The sequence below is a fragment of the Macaca fascicularis genome, chromosome 6 (genome assembly GCF_037993035.2).
Source record: "Macaca fascicularis isolate 582-1 chromosome 6, T2T-MFA8v1.1".
NCBI lineage: Eukaryota > Metazoa > Chordata > Mammalia > Primates > Cercopithecidae > Macaca > Macaca fascicularis.
The window spans coordinates 75,475,325-75,492,975 of NC_088380.1; the positions used below are offsets into that span (position 1 = coordinate 75,475,325).

General features: G+C 41.0%; 1 protein-coding gene across 19 annotated transcripts in view; it reads left to right on the forward strand.

Annotated features, from left to right (window-relative positions):
* The window catches only part of BDP1 (BDP1 general transcription factor IIIB subunit), a 113,422-nt gene that overhangs the window by 64,471 nt on the left and 31,300 nt on the right, over positions 1-17,651 (forward strand). For 17 of the 19 annotated variants that reach the window (XR_010587399.2, XR_012413715.1, XR_012413716.1 and 14 more), the window contains 4 exons: positions 6,182-6,383; positions 6,658-6,851; positions 7,863-8,247; positions 15,271-15,393. Coding sequence is in view for 13 of the 19 variants with exons in the window: in XM_005557115.5 (XP_005557172.3) it covers positions 6,182-6,383; positions 6,658-6,851; positions 7,863-8,247; positions 15,271-15,393 (904 nt within the window). In the remaining 6 variants the exon portion in view is untranslated. The remainder of the gene's footprint in view (positions 1-6,181; positions 6,384-6,657; positions 6,852-7,862; positions 8,248-15,270; positions 15,394-17,651) is intronic. The other 2 variants (XM_065546358.2, XM_073993592.1) reach the window with 1 other exon arrangement.

Consider the following 17,651-nt stretch of genomic DNA (forward strand, 5'->3'; position numbering starts at 1 on the left):
TACTATATTTAGAGGTAACTGTATCAAAGCCAGATGGTAAGAATGATATCTTTTACATGAGATGAGCTAGTGGGATGAAGAAGTTTTAACATTACCACTTTTATTTATTACTTGCTATCTGCCTTATTATTATTGATGTTAAAGCAAGATGTGTTCTTTAGTAAAAACGCCTTTCCTTTCTGTGTATAGTTCTTGGTCCATCTAATTTACCGTCTTTGTAACTAGAACATGTTTTAGTGAGGTATTTATTAATTTTCCTCCAGGATGTTTTCAGCACTTAAGAATATACTTTAAATATTCAGCTTCCTTTAATTAGGTAGAGTGACTTTGGCTTTCTGGGAAATGCAGAGGAGATGTTATTGTATCCTTTTTTTACCCTCTCTAGTTGGGTGAAGCTAGAATTGGGGCATGTTAGGTCATCTGTCGAAACAGGTGCTATTGATTTATATTTTCTTTTATTATATTTACTTTTTGAGACAAGGTATCTCACTGTGTCGCCCAGGATGGAGTGCAGTGGTGCCGTCACAGCTCACTGCAGCCTCAACTTCCTGGGCTCAAGTGATCCTCCCACCTCAGCCACGAGTAGCTGGGACCACAGGTGCACACCATCATGCCTGGCTATTATTTTTGTATCTTTTTGTAGAGATGGGGTTTCAGCATGTTGCCCAGGCTGGTCCTGAACTCCTGAGCTCAAGTGATCCGCCTGTCTCGGCCTCCCAAAATCTTGGGATTACACAGTGAGCACCATGCCCGACCTCTGTTAATTTTAGATGCTTGAAGCAGTTTGCTTTCATTTAGACAAGTTTCTAATGTGAAGTTTTTATTTTAGTATGGATTACTTTTTTTTTTGGAGACAGAGTCTCAGAGGGCAGTGGCTGGATTGTGGCTCATTGCAACCTTGGCCTCCTAGATTCAAGCAATTCTTGTGCTTCAGCCTCCTGGGTAGTTGGGATTACAGGCACCTACCACCACACCCTACTAATTTTTGTATTTTTAGTAGAGACAGGGATTCACCATGTTGGCCAGCCTGGTCTGGAACTCCTGACCTCAGGTGATCCATCCACCTCAGCCTCCCAAAGTGCTGGGATTACAGGCATGAGCCACTGTGCCCAGTCTGGATTACTTTTCTTTCCAATATTACAGCCCCCCAAAATTATAGAATTTTGGCCGGGTGCAGTGGCTTACGCCTGTAATCCCAACACTTTGGGAGGCTGAGGCGGGCAGATCACAGGGTCAGGAGATCGAGACCATACTGGCTAACACGGTGAAACCCCGTCTCTACTAAAAATACAGAAAATTAGCCGGAAGTGACGGCGTGTGCCGGTGGTCTGAGCTACTCCGGAGGCTGAGGCAGGAGAATGGTGTGAACCCGGGAGGAGGAGCTTGCAGTGAGCCAAGATCGTGCCCCTGCACTCCAGCCTGGGCGACAGAGCGACACTCCATCTCAAAAAAAAAAAAAAAAAAAAAATTAGAATTTTACCACTGAAAATAACCTTACATACTCATTTATTCCACAAACGTTTTAGTGTCTGCTGTGTGCCAGGCGTTGTTCTAAGTGCTGATGATATACGAATGAACAAAGAAAAAAATGCTGTTACTGTGAAGTTCATATTCTAATTGAGAAACAGATTATATAAACAAGAGAAATAAGTTGAATAAATAAGTGATAAATAAGTAGAGAAAAATAAAGTTTTGAGTAGGGGGTATTGTGATTGGGGATTCAATTTTTAATCAGCAGTGACCAGAGAAAGCATCACTGAAAGGGTGCATTGAAGGCCGGGTGCGGTGACTTACGTCTGTAATCCCAGCACTTTGGGAGGCTGAGGCGGGTGGATCACCTGAGGTTGGGAGTTTGAGACCAGCCTGACCAACATAGAGAAACCCCATCTCTACTAAAAATACAAAATTAGCCAGGCGTGGTGGTGTATGCCTGTCTGTAATCCCAGCTACTTGGGAGGCTGAGGCAGGAGAATCACTTGAACCCAGGAGGCGGAGGTTGCAGTGAGCCGAGATCGTGCCATTGCACTGCAGCCTGGGTGACAAGAGCAGAAGTCACTCTAAAAATAAAAAGGATGCATTGAAAAGAAGTGAAGGGCCAGCTGTGGTGGCTCATGCCTGTAATCCTAGCATTTAGGGAGGCCGAGATGGGCAGATCAGTTGAGCTCAGGAGTTCGAGACCAGCCTGGCCAACATGGCAAAACCTTGTCTCTACAAAAAAAATACAAAAATTAGCCAAGTGGGGTGCTGTGCACCTTTAAGAACAAAAGAAAGAAGTAAAGGAGTATGTTGAGTCTAGGGGATGTCCTGGGGAAGAGGAAACAATTCAAAGCACTAAGGCAAGAGGAGAGTATGCTGGCATGCTTGGGGAACAGCAAAGAGGCCAACGTAGGACAGAGTGCAAAAGAGGAAGAATAGTAGATGTATGAGAGGTAAAGGCTGAGGATAGAGATGGATAGATTATATAGGGCAATTGCAAGGATTTTGATTTTTACTCCAAGTGAGCCTTTAAAACACTAGTGACCTTGAGGGCAGCCTTCCCTAATGCTTTCATTTATAATTGACTAAATAGATCTAGAGTGCTTAAGTGACTTACACAAAGTAATATTGGCAGTTTAGCTTTTTTTTTTTTTTTGAGACAGAGTCTTGTTCTGTCGCCCAGGCTGGAGTGCAGTAGCAGTCATGGCTCACTGTAGCCTCAATCTCCCAGACTCAAGTGATTCTCTTGCCTCAGCCTCCCAAGTAGCTGGGACTGCAGGTGTGTACCGCCACACCTGGCTATTTTTTTATTTCTTGTGGAGACACGGTTTCACCATGTCACCCAGGCTGGTCTTGAACTCCTGGGCTCAAGTGATCGTCCTGCTTTGGCCTCCCAGAATGCTGGGATTACAGGCATGAGTTGCTGTGCCTGGCCAAGCAGTTTAGTTTTCAAGATTTATAACTTTCAGACTAGCAGATTCTGCAGTTACATAGGCAGTGTTTCTTGAAACAAACTTTCTGTGTTTCAGATTATTTTATGCTTAGCCTTTGTATTTCTTGATGAGAGAGATCTGACTTTAAAACTTCCTGTATGGGGCCAGGAGTGGTGGCTCACATCTGTAATCCCAGCACTTTGGGAGGCTGAAGTGGGTGGATCACGAGGTCAGGAGATCAAGACCATCCTGGCTAACACAGTGAAACCCTGTCTCTACTAAAAATACAAAAAATTAGCCGGGTGTGGTGGCGGGTGCCTGTAGTCCCAGCTGCTCGGGAGGCTGAGGTAGGAGAATGGCATGAACCTGGGAGGCGGGGCTTGCAGTAAGCTGAGATTGCGCCACTGCACTCCAGCCTGGGCGACAGAGCGAGACTCCATCTCAAAAAACAAAAACAAAAACAAAAACAAAAATTCCTGTATGGAAACCTGTCACGCCCGTTGTCCCCCACTTTTTTTTTTAACCTTTTCTAGTTCGTGAAGTATATTTCAGCTGTTAGCCATACAGTAATTGAAAGTAACTATCTCTGTATAGTTTTTGTTTGTGTGTTTGAGATGGAGTCTTGCTCTGTTGCCCAGGCTGGAGTGCATTGCGTGATCTTGGCTCACTACAACCTCCGTCTTCTGGGTTCAAGTGATTCTCCTGCCTCAGCCTCTTGAGTAGCTGGGATTGTAGGTACCTGCAACCATGCCTGGCTAATTTTTGTATTTTTAGTAGAGAAGGGGTCTCACCATGTGGCTAGGCTGGTCTTGAACTCCTGACCTCAAATAATCCATCTGCCTCAGTTTACCAAAGGGCTGGTATTATAGGCATGAACTAGTGCGCCTGGCCTCTCTCTGTATAGTTTTACAGTTAGTTTATTCTTAGGTTCAGCATCTTGTAGGTTGTTTTTTTGTTTTGTTTTGTGTTTTTGAGACAGAGTTATGCTCTTGCCGCCAGGCTGAAGTTCACTGGCATGATCTTGGCTCGCTGCAACCTCCATCTTCCAGGTTCAAGCAATACTCGTGCCTCAGCCTCCTGAGTAGCTGGGATTACAGGCGCCTGCCACCACACCCAGCTAATTTTTGTATTTTCAGTAGAGATTGTGTTTTACCATGTTGGCCAGGCTGGTCTTGAACTCCTGACCTCAAGTGACCCACCTGCCTTGGCCTCCCAAAGTGCTGGGATTACAGGTTTGAGCCACCACACCCAGCCAATTTGGCGTTTTGTTGTCCCTTTTGACTTCAGTAGCACATTGGGCTTATTTATATTTTATTCTTAAATACCTCTGCAGAATCACATTTGATTGTAAATAGCTTATACTTAAATATGATTTGTTTTCCCATATAATTAGTCTACATTAGCCAGCATTGTAACCTTGTTAGAATTTCCTGTGAACCTCCGTGTTGTTTACTGCCAGAAGAATGTAGGAGGGTTAGTACATTTGGAAATGTGGTAACTACTCCTAGGTAATTTTTATTTAGGAATATTGCTTAAGATTAGTTTTTAGGCCAGGCGTGGTGGCTCACGCCTGTAATCCCAGCACTTTGGGAGGCTGAGGCAGGTGGATCACCTGAGGTTGGGAGTTTGAGACCAGTCTGGCCAACATGGTGAAACCCCATCTCTACTAAAAATAGAAAAATTGACCAGTCATAGTGGCGCATGCCTTTAATCCCAGCTACTTGGGAGGCTGAGGTAGGAGAATCGCTTGAACCTGGAGGTGGAGGTTGGGGTGAGCTGAGATGGCACCATTGCACTTCAGCCTGGGTGACAAGAGCGAAACTCCGTCTCAAACAAACAAACAAAAAAGATTAGTTTTTTTTTGTTTTTTTTTTTTGAGATGGAGTCTGGCTCTGTCGCCCAGGCTGGAGTGCAGTGGCCGGATCTCAGCTCACTGCAAGCTCCGCGCTCCGGGTTTACGCCATTCTCCTGCCTCAGCCTCCCGAGTAGCTGGGACTACAGGCGCCCACCACCTCGCCCGGCTAGTTTTTTTGTATTTTTTAGTAGAGACGGGGTTTCACCGTGTTCGCCAGGATGGTCTCGATCTCCTGACCTCGTGATCCGCCCGTCTCGGCCTCCCAAAGTGCTGGGATTACAGGCTTGAGCCACCGCGCCCGGCCAAAAGATTAGTTTTTAATGCAGATCTTTCAGAGAACTCATGATAGGTACTTATATATCCAGTTATTCTTTATAAATATCCAGGTTTATATTATTATTATTATTTTTTTTGAGACAGAGTTTCGCTCTTGTTGCCCAGGCTGGAGTGCAATGGTGCAACTTCAGCTCACCGCAACCTCCGCCTCACTGCACCCTCCACCTCCCAGATTCAAGTGATTCTCCTGCCTCAGCCTCCTGAGTAGCTGGGACTTCAGGCATGCACCACAATGCCCGGCTAATTTTGTTTTTTTTTGGTAGAAATGGGGTTTCTTCATGCTGGCCAGTCTGATCTTAAACTCCCGACCTCAGGTGATCCGCCCACATTGGCCTCCCAAAGTGCTGGGATTACAGGCGTGAGCCACTGCACCTGGCCTATATTAGTTTTTAAGCTTCCTAATTCAGATCCTTGCCAGTGGGTAAAATATTTTCCAGGAAACCATTAGATAGCTATTCAGGTTACCTTGGGAGCTGAATGCTACTCTCTTGAATGCTAAAACATTGTCTTTTTCTGATTTGGCAGATACAAATGGATTATATTGAGAAGCTTATGACATTGGTTGTCAGTAAACCCTTTTTAGTGGGATTTCAGGCATGTGGTAGGAGAATAGACTCTACCCTTCAAGCCTACTTTAGAACTAGAAGGATCAAGCTGGTTATAACTGTCATATATTTGTTCATGCTTTGGGGGTCCAATTGAAGGCATTTGTTTAAAGTGCCATCATGAAATCCATCTTCAGCTACTTGCATTTTTTTTTTCTGATCTTGTGATTTCTCTGAAAATTAAAGTAGCATGAAATCACATAATAGAATAAATAAATGAAAGTTTAAAAAGATTAATATTATTGTAAAACTTCTTCAGGCTATATAGAAAATGGAAGCTACAAAAGCTTTGTAAGTTTTTCCTTTCATATCAGCAATGTGTGGTTTCATTTTACTTGCTTGATTTTGTTGCCAATTTATATGTAATCCTTTGAACATAGAATTGATTTGTATCCAAAATTGTCTGATGTAACAGCTGTTATATCAACAAGAAATTCTGATTTTTCTTCTTCAATATGATTCATACTTCATTCTAGACATGAAAATAAACTGTATGTTCCTAGTTCAGCACAAATGACAAGAAGGAAATTCCAAAAGGCTAAGCCAAATTTGGGAAGAGCACACAGTAAGAAAGAGGAACCAATTTTAGAAAAAAGCACAACAGACCAGAGCAAGGAAGGCAAGCCAGAAGATCATTTGCTGCAGAAAGGAGCTTCCGACACCCAGCTCCTTCTAAAAGTAAGTTTGGGCAAAAAAAAAAAAAAAAAAAAAAAATTTCTCAATGAGGTCTATTTTGTCAAGATCATGAAGAGCATGAGTAAAATATAGTTTTGACTTCCTTCCATACTGTAACCATTTTCATGAAAAGTGACTTTCTAGTGTTACAAAAGATGAGCAACCAATTGCTTGTAATATATGTGTAAACTTGGAGATTTAGGCCAAACTAACAAACCAAATTAACATAGAGATTGTTTCTGTAGTAATAACTGTTTAATTTCTTCTTAAATCTAAGGAAAAAGCTGAGCTTCTGACATTTATGGAGGTTTCAGCGAGAAAAGATTGTGTAGGTTCCAACGAGTCTGCTTTGGCAAAAATAGATGCTGAATTAGAAGAAGCTGGACCATCAAGAAGGGTTGGAGAGGAAACTGTAGGAGATAATTCACTATCTTCAGTTGTTGAAGAGCAATATCTCAATAAACTAACAAGGTAACATTTTATTTAACAAAATGTTTCACAATAGGAAATAAAAATCACTTAACTTTTACCTTAACTTACTGGTAGAACGAAATTTTTGGGTGTTGAGTCTGTTAGACATGGGTAGAAACATGACCAAAGAGTAGTAATTAAGGTAAGTAATTAAGGTGCTCATTTGAATGGAGTCACAAACAAAATGAAGAATACCCTACTTCTATAGTTTTCAAAGAAAATGGAAAGAAACTTAAGTTCTAGAAACCAACGCTGCTCTAATGGATTTCTGCTGCCTCCTTTTTCTTTTAACCTATCTGTTTACCCAGTAGGATAAACTAATACCACCTTTTGATCTCATATTCTGTATTTGTTGGTCCTGTGTGTGTGTTTTGTTTTTTTTGTTTTTTGTTTTTTGTTTTTTTTTTTTGAGACAATTTCATTCTTCTCGTGCAGGCTGGAGTACAATTGTGTGATCTTGACTCACTGCAATCTCCACCTCCCTGGTACAAGTAATTCTCCTGCCTCAGCCTCCCGAGTAGCTGAGATTGCAGGCGTGCACCACCATGCCCAGCTAATTTTTGTATTTTTAGAGAGATCGGGTTTCACCATGTTGGCCAGGCTTGTCTTGAACTCTTGACCTCAAATGATCTGCCTGCCTCATCCTCCCAAAGTGCTGGGATTACCGGGATGAGCTACTGCTCCCAGCTGGTTCTGTGTCTTTTATCCCTTTTTCTTCTAATAATGATCAGTTTTGTGTTTATTTTATCTTCACTTTCTTATTACAGGAAAGAATGGCCCAGAATTAAAAACTTACTATGAAAAATTTGTAGGTAGATAACTAAGAATTAACTCTGAATGAGAAACTAGTAGTTAATTCCTTTTTTATTTTCACAGCATAAGATTTTAAAAGAATGGGTGGTGGGCATTTTCATTTTAATGACTGGAACCGGAGTTTCACTCTAAAAGTTTGGTTTTCATTGAAATTATCCTTGCATGCATATGACCTTGTTGTTTTGATTAAACGTCTAGCTGTCCACAACCGTTAAAAGAATCAAATTACTCTAAAATTGCTCTGGATGGGAAAACAACTATCTCTTCTGCATCTGAGTATGAGAGAAATCGTGGTGAAAGGAGAAGTCACAGAAAGATCAAACCAAATGTCACCAGAGGTCGTGGATCAAAACGAGTTCGGGGTAAGACCTCTAAGAAGGAACCTAGAGCTTCCAAGGCCATACTGGTGACTCTTCGGGCTTCCCAGGAAGAAGAAGATGATGCTGATGATTTTGAGTCTGACTATGAAGAAGAAAGCTGTCATCTTGCTCCTGAAGAAGTAAACAAAGCTCCAGTATTTGTACCTGTTGGTCTCAGATCTCCTGAACCTGTTTCTGCTCAGATAGAGGAAACAATGGAAGAGGTTTGGTTTTTTTTTTTTAATCCTTGGTACTTTTATCTTACTTGGTTTTTACCTCTTGTTTCTTTTAGGGGATCGTTATTTCTTCTCTTAGTGATTATTAGGATTTGAAGAGTTCTTTCTCTAAATAACCTCTAGCAAATATAATATGGGGCTTTGTATAACCTTTTGTGATTGCTCAGACCCTATGGCGCAGGCCCAGCAAGGGAGTCAGTATAACAATGAGAGAAATCTGCTTACACTTGTACCTAGAAGCTGCTTAGTCTACTTTCTGATTAATCTTTCAAACATTTTGGCAGGTGTTTTCTGGTTGATAGAGAAGCGAGAAGGGACTTACTTGTTTTCTTTTTTAAAAAAAAATTGGGCCAGGCGTGGTGGCTCTCGCCTGTAATCCCAGCACTTTGAGAGGCCAAGGTGGATGGATCACCTGAAGTCAGGAGTTTGAGACCAGCCTGACCAAGGTGAAACTCTGTCTCTGCTAAAATACAGAAATTAGCTAGGCATGGTGACAGGTGCCTGTAGTCCCAGCTGCTGGGGAAGCTGAGACAGGAGAATTACTTGAACCCTGGGAGGCGAAGAGTGCAGTGAGCTGAGATCCCACCACTGCACTCCAGCCTGGGCGACAGAGCGAGACTCCATCTCAAAAAAAATAAAATAAAATAAAAATTTAAAAAGTGCTAAAATACATGTAACCTAAAATTTACTATCTCTGTCTCTCTGTTTTTTTTTTTTTTTGAGACAGGATCTCACTCTGTCACCCAGGCTGGAGTGCAGTGGTGGGATCTCAGCTCACTGCAGCCTCCACCTCCCAGGTTTAAGTAGTTCTCCTGCCTCAGCCTCCTGTAGCTGGGACTAACAGGTGTGCACCACCACACCTGACTAATTTTTGTATTTTTGGTAGAGACAGGGTTTTATCATGTTGACCAGGGTGGTCTTGAACTCTTGAACAACTCAAGCAGTCCACCAGCCTTGGCCTCCCAAATTGCTGGGGTTACAGGCGTGAGCCACCGTGACCAGCCATCTTACTCATTTTTAAGTGTATGGTTCAGTGGCATTAAGAACTTTCACATGTACATGTTGTCATGCTACCATCACTACCATCCATCCACAGAACTCTTTTTTAAAATAAATTAATTTAGAGATGGGGTTTTGCTACATTGCCCAGTCTGGTCTCAAACTCCTGAGCTCGGCCTTCCAAAGTGCTGGGATCACAGGCATGAACTACTGTGTTCTTTTTTAAGATGATTAAGACATCCTGCAATGAGTGGTTGTCCCCTAGCCTGGCAAAAAACCAAGATACAAGATACAAACACTCAACACCTGTCCCTCGAGCCCTATCCCTGTCCTGTCTGGCCTGGTCACTCCCAGGTCTGCCTTGCACCCCTGGCAAACTCTTTTTATTTTGTTAAAACTGAAATTCTATACCCATTAAACAATAACTCTCCATTCCTCCCCCTAACCTTTTGGCAACCACTTTTTTACATCTTGGCTCTGTAATTTGACTCCTCATATAAATGGAATCATACAGTACTTTTTTGTGTGACCATTTTATTTCATTTAGCATAGTGTTTTCATAGTTCATATATGTTGTAGCTTATGTCAGAGTGTTCTTCATTTTCAAGGTTGAATAATATTCCATTGTGTGCATGTATCACATTTTGTTTATTCCTTTATTATCAATGGACACTTGGGTTGCTTCCACCTTTTGGCTATTAGAAATAATGCTGGTGTGAACATAGTTGTATAAATACCTCTTTGAATCTCTGCTTTTACTTTTTGGGGGATATACCCAGAAGTGGAATTGCTGGATTGTATGTAAATTCTTTTTTTTTTTTTTTTTTTTTGAGATGGAGTCTCTCTCACTTAGACTGGAGTAGAGTACAGTGGTGCGATCTTGGCTCACTGTAACCTCCATCTCCCAGGTTCAAGCAATTCTCCTGCCTCAGCCTCCCAAGTAGCTGGGATTACAGGCGCCTGCCACCACATCCAGCTAATTTTTTTGTATTTTTAGTAGAGGTGGGGTTTCACTGTGTTGGCCAGGCTGGTCTCAAACTCCTGACCTCAAATGATCCACCTACCTGGGCCTCCCAAAGTGCTGGGATTACAGGTGTGAGCCACTGCACCCAGCCTGGATCGTATGTTAATTCTATACTTAACTTTTCAAGCAACCTTTATACTGTTTTTCACAGGGTTATATCATTTTACATCCCTATCAACAGCGTACATCCTCACGGGTAGTAGCCATGTTGTAACTTTTGATAGTAACCATCCTAAGGGTTGTGAACTAGAGGAACATATTGAACGTATTTAGCTTCGTTACACTTTTGCCTCTTAGTCTGCCATTCCAACTTTGTAACTTCAGAGTTTTCTGTTCTGCCTCAATTTTCAGTCACTTCTTTGGCTTACTGAGGAGCTTATCTGAGTCAGTTTTGGGTAAGCATTCATGATAGTTTCTGAGTCATTTGAAATGAATCAGAGTTAACTAAGATAGTGGCAACAATAAAAGAAACAATAAGAAACATTAAACAATTCAAGTAATGTTTAAGATAATTAAAGTAAACTTTAAATGTTAATGTAATTCCATTAAGAATTAACAGATTGGCCGGGCGCGGTGGCTCAAGCCTGTAATCCCAGCACTTTGGGAGGCCGAGACGGGTGGATCACGAGGTCAGGAGATCGAGACCATCCTGGCTAACACAGTGAAACCCCGTCTCTACTAAAAAATACAAAAAAACTAGCCGGGCGTGGTGGCGGGCGCCTGTAGTCCCAGCTACTCGGGAGGCTGAGGCAGGAGAATGGCCTGAACCCGGGAGGCGGAGCTTGCAGTGAGCTGAGATCCGGCCACTGCACTCCAGCAAGGGGGACAGAGTGAGACTCCGTCTCAAAAAAAAAAAAAAAAAAAAAAAAAAAAAAAAAAAAAAAAAAAAAAAAAGAATTAACAGATTATCTGAATCTGTAAAGTCATATATGAAGGGAAGTCAAAACCTACTTTTATTTACTTTTATTCAGTGTTAATAATAAACTGGTAAATGTTTTAGAGTAAATGAACTAATAAAATGGTTGAAGCTAATTTAAATGATGCAAAATGAGGTTTCTTTTTTTTTTTTAAATGAGGTTGTTTCTTACAATTCAAAGTAAAGATAGTGAATGTGAGCATTATGTGAAACAAGAAAATGCAGAAGGAAGGGTAATTTTGTGGAAAGACATCTGGTTAATGCTGCATGAGAGTTCATTTAGCTATCTATTTTGCATTTTTCTTTCTTTAAGTGAAGCCAAATTGCTAGTGAAACTATGATCAGTAATTAATTTCTGAAAATTAGATACCAGACTGTATCCCTGAATTAATACAGGCTATCTTTTTAAATAGCAGTAATCATAGTAATTGAACAAGGCTTTCCTTAAATTCTATTCCTTGTGGCCAGCCTACTAAACAAGGAAATATATATGTTAGAAAAAATATATATGTTAGAAAAAATTTTCTTTAAAAAGTATTGAGGCTGGGCACAGTGGCTTACGCCTGTAATCCCAGCACTTTGAGAGGTTGAGGCGGGCAGATCACGAGGCCAGGAGTTTGAGACCAGCCTGGCCAACATGGTGAAACCCCATCTCTACTAAAAATACAAAAATTAGCTGGGCGTGGTGGTGGGCTCCCATAATCCCAGCTACTCGGGAGGCTGAGGCAGGAGAATCACTTGAAACCAGAAGGTTGTGGTGAGCCAAGATAGGACCACTGTACTCCAGCCTGGGCGAAAAAGCGAAACTCTGTCTCAAAAAAAAAAAAAAAAAAAAAAAAAAAAAGCATTGAAAGGCCAGGCATTGGCGGCTCACGTCTGTAATCCCAGTGATTTGGGAGGCTGAGATGGGAGGATCAGTTGAGGCCAGGAGTTCAAGACCAGCCTATACAACATAACAAGACCCTGTGTCTGCATTCAATCAATAAATTAGCGAGGTGTGTTGGTGCATATTTATAATCCCAGCTACTCAGAAGGCTGAGTGGGGAGGATTGCTGGAGCCCAGGAGTTTGAGGTTACAGTGAGCTACAATCATGCCACTGCATTGTAGCCTGGACAACAGGAGGAGACAAAAGCATTGAAACACAATGGAACATTTTTCTGCCCTAAAGGGACATAAAGTGTTGATATGTGTTACAACATGGATGAATTTTGGGAACCTTCTGCCAAGGGAAAGAAACTAGTTACAAAGTGTCACATATTATGTGATTCCATTCATATGAAATGTCCAAAATAAGGAAATCCACAGAGACAGAAAGTAGATTAGTAGTGGCTTAGGGATTGGGAGATAGGGAAGAGAGGTAGGTTAAGGGAGAGATAGCTAGTGGGTATAAGGTTTATTTTTGAAGTGATGAAAATGTTCCACATTTGAATGTGGTAATGATTGCACATATCTGTGAATATCCCAAAATACGTTGAATTATACACCTTAAGTGGGTGAATTGTATGTTATGTGAATTACAAGTCTTCTTTAAAATTACGAAACTGTATGATGCTTAAAAAACCAACTTTTACTTTATAGAATATTCTTTTTTCCCATCCAGTCCCAACTCTTTAAGAAGAATTTTTTCTTCTCAAATCACCTGAACTTTAACATTTTTTGTTGTGTGTGTTTATTTTTTTCTTTTCTTTTCTTTTCGTTTCCTTATTTTTATTTTTTTTTGAGACAGGGTCTCACTCCGTTGCCCAGGGTCTCACTCCATTGCCCAGGCTGAAGTGCAGTGGTATGATTTCAGCTTGCTACAACCTCTGCCTCCCATGATTTCAGCTTGCTACAAGCAATCCTCCCACCTCGCCACCTGAGTAGCTGGGACTACAGGTGCATACCACCACACCCGGCTAATTTTTTTTTTGTATTTTCAATAGAGACGGGGTTTCACCATGTTGCCTAGGCTGGTCTCAAACTCCTGAGCTCAAGCAATCTGCCTGCCTCGGCCTCCCAAATGCTGAGATTACAGGCGTGAGCTACCGTGCCCGGCCTATTGTTTTTAAATTCATTTTTTTAGAGAAAAGATCTTGCGGTATTGTCCAGGCTGGCCTCAAATTCCTGGGCTCAAGCGCCCCTTCCACCTCAACCTCCGAGTACTTAGAACTACAGGCATGTGCCCCTGCGCTCACTTGAATTTTTTAGTTCATCCCAGTGCTATCAGATATTGTCAAAGATTTTTCTCCAAATTTTGTATCTGAGGAAACAGATGTGGTACATACAAATGTAATTATAACAGATAAGTCAGGGCGCAGGGGCTCATGGCCACAGTCCCAGCACTTTGGGAAGCCAAGGTGGGCAGATCACTTGAGTGCAGGAGTTTGAGACCAGCCTAGGCAACATGGTGAAACCTCATCTTTACAAAAAATACAAAAATAAGCTAGGCATGGCGGTACATGCCTGTAGTCCCAGCTACTTGGGGGGCTGAGGCAGGAGGATTGCTTGAGCGTGAGAGGTTGAGGCTGTAGTGAGCCCTGATATTGCCACTGCATCCCAGCTTGGGCGATAGAGTGAGACCTAGTCTCAAAAAAAATAAGATATGTCTTGAAGGCAGATTCTCAGACTTGACTCTTTACTCACAGTTTCTACTCAGCCATACAATATTTTATACTCTTTTTTTCTGTTAATAAGAGAATAGGCCCAGGCGTAGTGGCTGTCATCGCACCACTGCAGCTGGGGTGACATGAGTGAGACTCTGCCTCAGAATAACAAAAGAAAAACCAACAAAAAAGATAATAAGAACCAGACTGTATTGTATATATTCTAGTAGGTAAATACTTTTTTAGTGCTCAGATTACAGGGCTCTTTAAGTAATAGGACTCAAATGGAGAGTAAATGTGAGTGAACTTCTTATTTTACATGGCTGTTGCCCTGGGTATCAAGAATCACGCAGGGTTTGGGGTTTTGGAAGAAGGGAGTTGGGGTGGGGGCAGTGGTATGATAAATATTTTATTTATATATTTATTTATTTTTGAGAACGAAGTGTTACTCTGTTGCCCAGGCTGGGGTGCAGCGGTGCAATCTCGGTTCACTGCAACCTCCACCTCCCAGGTTCAAGTGATTCTCCTGCCTCAGCCTCCCCAGTAGCTAGGACTACAGGCAGGCACCACCATGCCTGGCTAATTTTTGTATTTTTATTGGAGATGGGGCTTCACTGTGTTGGCCAGGCTGGTCTTGAACTCCTGACCTCAGGTGATCCACCTGCCTCGGCCTCCCAGAGTGCTGGGATTACAGGCGTGAGCCACTGCACCCGGTCGGATAAATATTTTTAAGGACTTTCAACTCATTATAGATTGCATTTATGGCAGTATATAATTAGTTGATTACATGTCTACTTTTCTGTTGGATTGTGAGTTCACTGAGGATAGGGACCAAACTTGTCTCATTTGACTTTATATCCCTGTACCCCTAGCCCTCTATAAATGTTAACAGACTGAACACTCTCTAAATGTTAACAGACTGAACAGAGAAATTAGGGGAAAGTAAAGAGAAAGTGAAGAAAATGGAAAATGAAATGCCAGACACTAAGAAGATGAGTCTTAGAAAGTTTGCTTACTGGTTGTAATAGTCACAGCCCCTTCAAAAAATTTAAATATTTTACTTCTGCAAAGTTGCTGTCAGTCAATAAAATAATTACTGCAGCGGCGCGATCTTGGCTCACTGCAAGCTCTGCCTCCTGGGTTCACGTCATTTTCCTGCCTCAGCCTCCCTAGTAGCTGGGACTACAGGCGCCCACCACCATACCTGGCTAATTTTTTGTATTTTTAATAGAGATGGGATTTCACCATGTTAGTCAGGATGGTCTCAATCTCCCGACCTTGTGATCCGCCTGCCTCGGCCTCCCAAAGTACTGGGATTATAGGCGTGAGCCACTGTGCCTGGCCATTCCGTTTCATTTTTTAAGTTATATATGAATGTGGATTATTTCTTTATTTTAGCATTTCATCTTACTTATTCATGTGGAAGATGAGGTTTTGTTTTGCTGTTTTTAATATGCCAAAATGAAATGATAAAACTTTATTTTGACAGCTTGAAATAACCGTGAATGTCCCAGATGTAGGATGCATAGCTGTTGTTGAACATGAGCTCCCTAACACAGATGTGACTACTGAAGAAATGAAACAAGAAGAAAATTTGAATGCATCATCATTTGTAAGCATCCATTTTAATATGTTTTGGCCTTTTATTCTTTGTTTACTTTGAAAAGACTGGCGGTTCATTTTGATAGCTTTAGGTTTACAAACACTTCTTAGCTAATTTCTCTCTGTAAGGGGCTGTTAGTCTGAATAGTAAAAACTAGTGAAAGCATTGATTTTGTTTGTTTTTGGGCAGAGCTCTTAATATCCTCATAGACTTTTACATTAACATTCAGTTGCATTAAATTTATACTAAGTATAAACAAGTTAAAATATATTTTGTTGCATTTTATTTGGCACTCTTCCATTATTGATATTTATTTGCCTTTGCAAGTGGAGGCTTGAAATTGTAACTTTTTAAAAACAACTTTATTGACATATAATTCACACACCATATGATTTACCCATTATTTAAAGTGTACAAGTAAGTGATTTCTAGTATCGTGCAAACATTATCACAGTCAATTTTAGGACATTTTCATCACCTCAAAAAGAAACCTTTTTAGCGGTCACTACTCATTTCCTCCCAACCCTCCCCAGCCTAGGGAACCAATAATTTGTCTTTTGTCTGTATAGATTTGCCTGTTCTAGACATTTCCTAGACATGAAATTATAAAATCTGGTCATTTGTGTCTGGCTTCTTTCACTTAATGTAACATTTTTACTGTTCATCTACGTTGCAGCATGTAGTGATACTTCCTTACTTTTTGTAGCCTAATAATATTCCATATGGATATGGTACATTTTGTTTATCTATTCATCCATTCATGAACATTTGGATTATTTTTATTTTTTGTCTGTTATACATAATGCTGCTGTAAACATTCACGTAGAAGTGTTTGTGTGGATATATGTTTTTATTTCTCTTGGGTACATTTCTAGGAATGTAATTGCTGGGTCTTATGGTAACTCAATGTTTCATCATTTGAGGAACTGCCAAACTGTTTTCCAAAGTAGCTATACCATTTTACATTCCCACCAGCAGTTTATGAGGGTTTCTGTTCTTCCATGTCCTTGCCAGCACTTGTTATTTCACTTTTTGTTTTTTTTGTTCTTTTTTTTTTTAATTTATTTTTAGATGGCCTTGCATTGTCACTCAAACTAGAGTGCAGTAACACAATTGTAGCACACTACAACCTTGACCTTCTGAGTGTAAATGATTCTCTCCACTCAGCATTCTAAGTAGCTGTGACTACAGGTGTGTGCCACTATGCCCAGCTAATTTTTTTTTTTTTTTTTTTTGGTAGAGGTGGGGTCTTGCTGTGTTGCTCAGGCTGGTCTCATACTCCTGTCCTCAAGTGATACTTTTCCCTCAGCCTTCCAAAGGGTTGGGATTACAGGCATGAGCCACTGTGCCTGGCTTGACTTTTTGGATCTAGTTGTCCTAGTGTGTGTGAAGTGGTGTCTCACTGTGGTTTTGATTTGTATTTCCTTGGTGACTAATGATGTCAGGCACATTTTATGTTCCTATTGGCCATTTGTGTATCATCTTTGAGAAATGTGTGTTCAAATATTTTGTCCGTTTTTCTTTTATTGTGCTATTTGTCTTTTTATTATTGAGTTGTAAGGAGTCTTTATATATTCTAGATAAAAGTCCCTTATCAGGTATATGATTTGCAAATATTTCCTCCCTTACTGTGGGTTGTCTTTTCACTTTCTTGATGATTTCCTTTAAAGCAAAAAGTTTTAAATTTTGATGTTCAATTAATCTATTTTTTCTTTTGTTGATCATGCTTCTGTTGTCAGATCTGAGTCCTTTGTCAAACCGAAGGCCATGAAGATTTACCCATTTTTCTTCTAAAAGAGATTTTTGCTTTTACATTTAAGTCTTTGATCCATGTTGAGTTAATTTTTGTACATGGATAACCTCATTATCCAACTTATTTCTTTTGCATATGGCTATCCATTTGTCATATCACCATTTATTCGAAAAGACTGTTCTTTCCGCATTGAGTAGTCTTGACACTCTTAACAAAAATCAGCTGACCATAGCTGTATGGGTTTATTTCTGAATTCTGAATTCTGTTGCATAGATCTATATGTCTATTCTTATGCTAGTGATGCTATATTGATCACTGTTACTTTGTAGTAAGTTTTTTTGTTTGTTTATTTGTTTTTTTGGTGTTGAGACGGAGTCTGGTCTGTCACCCAGGCTGGATGCACTCCAGGTGGCGTGATCTCAGCTCACTGCAAGCTCCACCTCCTGGGTTCATGCCATTCTCCTGCCTCAGCATCCCAAGTAGCTGGGACTACAGGCGCCCACCACCATGCCCA